The following is an 8,084-nucleotide window of genomic DNA, read 5'->3' as shown; positions in this document are numbered from 1 at the left end:
TGTACAGTGAGATGTGTGGTATGTCAAAGATGTTTCATGACCAACTAACAGATATAGCCAACGATAGCTTTTACTTACTTAGTTTATATACAAAGTTTTGAAAAACCTTCCTTCCTTCTTCCAAGATTTTGGAGAAGTTATTTGTGGAAGCAGGCCGGGCAGGGTTATGTGTCCTATGTGTATTTAAAATTGATAGCTAAGCATTTCCTCACAGGTAGATGAAAATTTCTGTAGTAGTGTCCTTCCTAGAGCTTTCTAGTCTGAAAAACAAGCTGCACACTGATAGGAATGTGTCATGATATTTAGTGTACCATGATGCGAATAAGCAAATCTGGTTTCTAATATAATTCCTAATATGTAGATATTTTCTAAGGTTGTTGTAGTTCTTAAGAAAATTGCTTCAAGTAAAATTCATGCTTACAAAATCAACCATTGGTATAAGGACTGGTTTAAGACTTTTAAAAATTTGATAAAATGTCAAAATACAAAATTAAGTAGTTTCCTAGTGAGATTTTCATACCATAATAAGAACACACAGTAGATATCACTGGCACACATGGACTATCTGGGAACTCTCTAGTTACTAGAAATTGAATTGTGGCACAGAAATATGCACTCTGCTTCCAATGCTACTCTACTCTAGGCTACTTTCTCAAAATCCTTATCGTCAGCTCAGTAGGGTTTGCTATAAACAAACAGTTTGTGTCTGTGATACAAAGTATTAATTGGTCCTTTAAAAAAATTAAGACTGGATAAAAAAAGCAGTGGAGAAAGAAGTCTTCATCAAATGTTTAAAATTAAATAAAAAGATGTTTACTATCTAATCACTTCAAAACCACTTTAAAACTGTTTTCTTCAATTTATATTTAAGTGATTTTATAGCAAAATAAGATAAGCATACATAACTTTTATCTCCATTAAATTTACCTACTAATAACCATCTTAAAGGGGGACTGATGTCTAACCACTATGCTGTACACCTGAAACTAATACAAAGTAATATTAAATGTACACTGTAATTTTAAAAAATTTTTAAAAAGGGGGGACTGAGAAAGATAAAGAAATATAAATTAAAAGGCTTTAAAAGCAGATGTAATGAAGATGAAAAAACTGTACATCAATGTCTTATGTTGGCTGACTTCTGTTGCTTAGTGGGAGAAGCTAGGTCTGCCACCCAGTGGCAAGATTAAGTTTTTAAAAATGATTTTAAGATTTAAAGAATTAAAACAAAACCATTTTAAATAAAACAAATTAAAAAACCCAAAAACTTCATGAATTGAGTGACTTCAATTTTAACATCTGTAGTTCTGGTGTATTAAATATCTGCTTATAACATATTAAGAATAGAAACAAATATTCATTTGCTTAGGCTGTACTGGGAAATTTTTAAAAATATATGACTTCCAAATGCTTATAAGTTTTATAGTTTTGGTAAATATTTTAAATTAAAATACTGAAAGTTACTTTGCTTAAATTTAAATCTACAGAATAATGGAGGAAAAGTCTGTGATCATAAAATACAATGGTTTTCTTCTGTGACCTGCAGAAGTAGATTCAAGACTCTATAGTAGCTTCTCGTTCATACACACAAACTTCTGCTTGCTAAATAAAAACATAACAGAAGCACTTGCAAAAGTAAGATTTAAACAATACCTTTCTCTAACTATGAGCACATCCCATCTTTTCCTCAGGTATACATCAATTTTAGTGTCCCAGTGAACAGAACTCAAAGCTGAAAGAAGGAAATTTAAATAGTAGAAATACTATGCCCGATAATGACTGATGTTTTGGCATAGGGGTATGGGGAGACCAAGTACCTCATTGCCTCCTACTTCCCCCAAACTTGGCTATAGTTTCTTATCTTACATTGGCACAGATATATTATATCTATAATATAGGATGCTCTAGTAAAATAACACGAGAAAAAAAAACACTACAGCCTCCATTTACAGTTTGAACATTGCTTTGTTCTCTTGAATAACTAAATGAGAAAGGACCAAAAAGAAAACAATTCTTAGAAATGTAGATATTTTTGTTTCTAACACTTGTAAATTCAAATTGTATAAGATATATTTTCTAGGCTATGTCCCATTTGTTTTGCATTACAGTGAAGACAATGAATGAATTTTTAAAAATAATGTCAGACACAACATACCTGATTTGATATTTATAATGGCTTGTGACAAATACCTGAAAATAATTTCTAATCTTCCATTTATTATTGCTATTTAGTCACAAAAAAGATTAACACTCTCCAAGAAATTTATTTTAGCATATGCCATATATTGATATAATTTTACATGAAGAAAAGCCATTGAGGAAGTGACTAATATGGTGTCCTTACAAGGAAATAAAGAAAAGGCAATATAAGAAATTCTTCCATATAAAGACATTCGATCTGCATCATTTTCTCAAGATATAAAACCTTAATATTAGAAGCAAAGAGAAAAATACTGAAGAAAACAATAACACAGAAGACCAAGGAAAAGAAATTGCTTATGCAGATGGGTTGCATATGTAGTATATATATGTATGGGCTGAGTTATAATAAAAATACTTATGTATTATAGTCAATTCTCATGTAGAGTTAGAGACAGCAATATCCAATCAAGCATGATTGTACTGACATTTTCTCAGTCTTCAGTTACATGACGAATTAGAGCTGTGCAACAGTCACTTCTGGTCAGCAGTATCATGATAAATGCTTGATAAGATATAATTTTTCTCCTTGTTCACTTGTAAAAATTGGTGCTTTTTTGTAATGTTCTACAAGTTCTTCCATGGTGCTGAATTTACGCTGCCCAATGCAGTAGACAGTCTCTTTTAGCTGGACTTTAAAATGCTTGTTTTTCCCTTGTGCTTTTAGTGATACTGAGAAATCATTTGGCTAAAAAAGAAAAAAAAAACATGTAGGGTAAACATTTTGAAAGACATCTATTAGCATTTTTATATTAAACTAATAATAGCTAGAATATCAACACTAAGTACTAGGCATTATATGTTAAATTATTTATGCCTCAAAACAAGCTCATTTTAAAGGTGAGAAATAGAGGCCAAGAGAAGCTAAATTGTCCAAGATCATCTATGTAGTTAACAGGATTCAAATCCAGTCAGACTCCAAAGTCTCTTAACTAATATGTTCCACCTAACACAACAGCAAATCCTTTAGTTTGACATCTGAAGCACATCTAGAGCTATTATTATCTCCTCTCCAGTCAGACCACTAGAGAAACACATAAGAAAATCCAAGACATCCACCCCTTTTCAATTAGTAACCAACAGCTAAGAGTAGCTGAAATAATATTCTGAATTCTCAAAGATGAGACACAAAAATGTGAAATAATGTGAACTTATCAGAGGTCATAAACTCAAATGCCTAAACAAGACAAAAAAAAAAGTAAACAAGTGACAGGGTGGATAGACAGAGGGAACTACAGTGTTCTTCTTCCCTATCATCAACTACCTGCTCTTCCTGGGGTGTTATATGCATGTATAGGCCATATTTCCTGAACCTCACATTGGCAGTTCAATGAATCTCTAGCTCCTCTCTTTCCTCCCTTGCTTAATTACACACACACACACACACGCACACACACCACGTGAGAGATTTTCTTCTTTCTTTCAACTTTTTGTACAATCACACATTCACTTTTGTACAATTACACACAAAGCCAATATTAATCATGATTTGAAAAGTGAAAACACAGTGGTATCCTTTTATCAAGGAAAAATAAAGGCCACCTTTTAAGGGAAATGAATAACATCAAATTCTAATATTCTATACAGTACCTAAAGAGTCCATGTAACTATTTTCTTATTAAATTTTTATGGTTTTATAGTTTTACTGTTTTATTAGTATTAGAGTTTTATTAGTTTTAGAATAAAATTTAACTTTTATTACAAAAGCATTTTAAATACTGTGAAAGGTTTTTAGGTACATAAATGTCTATTCCAACTTTAAAACAAGCAATTTATGAAGACATTAAATATCAACTTTTAAAATTTAAAAATTTCCTTTATTATATGGATGACAGTACATCTAATATGTAATTTAAGAAATGTTTTCCCAGTTTTGTCTACTGCACTGTTCTACTCTCAGTGAAGAAGTCAATGTTATATTTTCCCAGTTTTGAGTTTAATGCAACAAAAAATATTTCAGAAATGAAAAACCAATAGAACTAGACAAGGCCAAATAACCCAGTTTAGTATCACTGCTAGGTTATATTTTATTCAAAATAAAGAAAGTTGGAAAGAACATTGACTTTAGCTTCAGAACACTTGTAGGGAAGCCAGTTGACCTCTCCAATTTTCTATTTATTTTTTTCAATACCCAGAGCTTTATTTCCATTTTCATTTAAAAACCAACTTACCGAAGACTCACTATCACGAATGAGGAAATCACCTTCGTGCCCTCTTTCATTTAATGCCATTTCTGCTTGATGCCTGGTGACCTTCCCATAATACCAAGGATTGCCAGCAAACTTTCCAGTGAGTGAAGGCCTAATATAATCACACTGTGGAGGTGATGGTTCCAAACCTGAGGTTAAAGGATTATTCTGCATAATGGTAACATAGTTTTTTGGCACCAGACCAACCATTCCATTGGTCTTCCTGCACTTCCACCACTCAGGGTCATTTTCAGGTTTTTCAATAACATCCATTACATCTCCTTTCTCAAAATTAAGTTCTTCATCATTGGATGAGCTGAATGGGTAAAGAGCTTGTACCACATGCAACACTTGCCCAGTATTTAGGTTATTGACGACTGCTGCCAATTTCTCTGACAGAGAACCCACATGGTCACCCAAAGGACTATCACCTTCCTCAGTTACATAGTTTGAAGGGAACCATCCAACTTGTCCATTGTAGCTACCACGCCACCACCCATCACTGCATTTCTCCATGACGATCACCTTCGTCCCTTTTATCAATGATAATTCATCCTCTCTCTCTGCCATGTAGTTAAATTTCACATATGCAGGCATGTTGAGGTCATAAAGACGTTCCCCTAGGTCAACAGAGCTATCATCAGCAGGAGATGCAGAATCTGGCACACTGGGTTTTCTTTTGACTTTTCCAATGCCTGTTCAGATTGAAAAAAAAAAAGTAATGAGAAGAGAATGTAAAACAATGATAACCTAAAAAAAAAAACAATTTATTTATTATTTTTTAAAAAATCTTCAACTCAGCCCTGGCTGGCATAGCTCAGTGGATTGAGTGCGGGCTACGAACCAAAGTGTCGCAGGTTCGATTCCCAGTCAGGGTACATGCCTGGGTTGCAGGCCATGACCCTCAGCAACCACACACTGATGTTTCTCTCTCTCTCTCTCCCTCCCTTCCCTCTCTAAAAGTAAATAAATAAAAAATCTTAAAAAAAAAATCTTCAACTCTAGTTCTCTTAAGCCTTAAACAGATTTCTGTTTCTCTTTTTTCTTTCTCCTCCTTCCCTCCCCTCCTTTCACTCTCATGAGTAATTTATTTTATAACTATATATTTGTACCTTTTGCCCACCCCCTTTACCAATTCTCTTTTTATAACCAAACACTTAATTGCAATTATTACTTGACAGTTCACCTCATCTTTTTTCTTGTCGAAAGCCCTGAAATAACTGCATAACTATAAAGTTGTCCTAAACTAATACATTTTCTCCTAAATGTAAATAAATTATTTCCCTCATATCTACAATCCAAGTACATAAAAGGTCCAAAAAACCCATCTTATTTTCCAAATCTAGATTTTATAATTAGCTGTATAGAAATAAAAATAACAACTTACAACTTGATATATGCAATATAAAATTATAGTTTTGTCTGGGTAATATTCTCATTTGCTTTCTTCCAAGACCCAGGTTGCTCTATTTATTTCATGTTTATTTAAAAGTAATAAGTTATTTGTTTGCCTCCCTCACTCCATTCACATGTAAGCTCAACAAGGGAAGGGATTTTTTTTTTTAAGATTTGTTTATTTATTTTTAGGGAGGGAAGGGGGGAGAGAGGGGGGGGAGGGAGGGGGAGGGAGGGAGAGGGAGGGAGGGAGAGAGAGAGAGAGAGACAAACAGACATCAATGTGCGGTTGCTGGGGGTTATGGCCTGCAACCCAGGCATGTGCCCTGGCTGGAAATCAAACCTGGGACACTTTGGTTCCCAGCCCGCGCTCAATCCACTGAGCTACACCAGCCAGGTAGGGAAGGGATTTTTATTTAGTCTGTTCATGTATATAATCCTAAGCATCTGACAATAGATGCTTAATAAATACTTGTTGAAAAACAAGAGAAAACCACCAAATGGTATACCATCACAGATGTATGCAACATCGTCACTAGTCAAGCATTTTCACCACTGCTCATTTGTTTTTATTTTTTATTTAAATTTAATCCTCAGTTGAGGATATGTTACTTTTAGGGAGGGGAGCAGAGAGAGAAGAGAAAGAAACATTGATGTGAGAGAAGCATCGACTGACTGGCTGTGTCCTATAGGTTCCCTAACCGGGAACTTAACCTACAACCATTTGGAGTACCGGATGACACTACAAGCAAGCGAGCACCCAACCAGGGCACCACTACTCATTTCTGAGCATGTGATTTTGTGTTCTACTTTTACCAAGAAAACTATTCCTAGGTAAAATTTCTCAAATACTTTCCCTCTCTCAAAACTTTACTGTTACTCTCTTCTTTTTTTCACCTAAGTTTGTATCCTTGTAAGTTCTTAGTACCATCTTTACTGCCTCTTTTATGACTCTTGGCCATCCTTGCTTCCTCCTTACTCAATCTCTTCTATTCTCTAAAATCAACACGCAGATGGCTTCTACTCTGAAATAAAGTTACTTCACCTCCGCTATTTCCTTTAAAACACACCATTATTTAAAAAGTGGTCTTCCCTTTTTCCTTCAACTTTTCACCACTTACTCCTAACTCCTTTTAATACAGTCATCTATCTCCACATCAAAACTACTCAATTTAAACCATTCTTATGAAAGTGTGTCATCTCCTCCATGCCAATCAGTATCTTTTAGAGTCCTCAGTCTTTTCCAACTCAATGCAGCAACCGATATCTGATGACTTTCTCCATCATTTTCTCCTTTAACTTCTCCTGTTTTCCCTACTGACTTGTTTAAATATTCTTGTGTGTCTTTGTCTAAGCTCCTCTCAATCTTGTTATAAAACTGCATTCTATTTGTTTACTTGTCTATCTCCTTACTAAGAGAACGAGCTTCTTGAGGGCAGAAAACTGGATCTTATTACCTTTTATCTCCAGTGCTTGCCAGTACCGACCCTAGCAGTAGGAACAAAGTGAATGCTTGTGGAATGAGTAAGTGAAATGATTCCTTGTCTGAAAATGTTTCCTAAGATGCCATGCTTGGACTTCCCCTTCACTTCAAGGAAATCATACTGTCCATTTTTTGTAACTTCTGTGTAAGAAGGTTCCAAGGTCTCTTTGTAGCTCTAGCTTTTGAGAATTCAAACACTATAATTCCAATTGTCATTAGACATCTACAAATTTTATCATCAGCACCTCAAATACAAATACCATGTTCAAATAAAATATCCATAAATCAACTCCCTCCCTCCCAATTTCCTTACTTCTGGTTAATGGCATATCATCATCCACATCAGGGGTTTTTACGGAGTAGAAAACTCTAGTCTACCAACCTTCTAAAAAGAATAATTAATGAGGTAGCAAATACTGTCGGAATCAATTTTTGCACAACTCTGAAATCTAGTAAAAAACTTATAAAAACCAGGGCAAGGCTTAGGGAAAAAAGAAAGTTGTGGCATTTTAAGTTGCCTGCCAACCATCACTTATATCCCAAATCAGCAGTGGCTGTGAGAACAATAATCTGCACTCCTAATGGCAGAAGGAGCACCACAGATCTTATTCTCAAAGAACTGTAATTGTGGGTTTCAACCTATTTTAGCTACCTAAAGGACCAGCACAATGACTTGCCTTGGTTAACCTGACTTTGGAGCATTCCAGGGTTAGAGCATCTTTGCTGAAACCACTTAATTGATACAGCAGCCTGGGGCAAGGAACAATTGGGACATGGGACAAACACTGAAAACCCTAGGAAGAAAGAGTATAGGCAAG

General features: G+C 34.8%; 1 protein-coding gene across 3 annotated transcripts in view; it reads right to left on the bottom strand.

The window, feature by feature from the left end:
• Positions 1-2,197: 2,197 nt before the first annotated feature.
• Positions 2,198-8,084, bottom strand: part of NCK1 (NCK adaptor protein 1) — an 80,880-nt gene continuing 74,993 nt past the window's right edge. For all 3 annotated transcript variants that reach the window (XM_028518007.2, XM_028518008.2, XM_028518010.2), the window contains 2 exons: positions 4,371-5,083; positions 2,198-2,887 (listed from right to left, as the gene is read on the bottom strand). In XM_028518007.2, the coding sequence (XP_028373808.1) occupies positions 2,693-2,887; positions 4,371-5,083 (908 nt within the window). In that variant the 3' untranslated portion in view covers positions 2,198-2,692. The remainder of the gene's footprint in view (positions 2,888-4,370; positions 5,084-8,084) is intronic.

Source organism: Phyllostomus discolor, chromosome 7 (genome assembly GCF_004126475.2).
Source record: "Phyllostomus discolor isolate MPI-MPIP mPhyDis1 chromosome 7, mPhyDis1.pri.v3, whole genome shotgun sequence".
Taxonomy (NCBI): Eukaryota; Metazoa; Chordata; class Mammalia; order Chiroptera; family Phyllostomidae; genus Phyllostomus; species Phyllostomus discolor.
The sequence above is the reverse complement of the archived record's forward strand: the minus strand, read 5'-3'. Positions and strand labels throughout refer to the sequence as shown.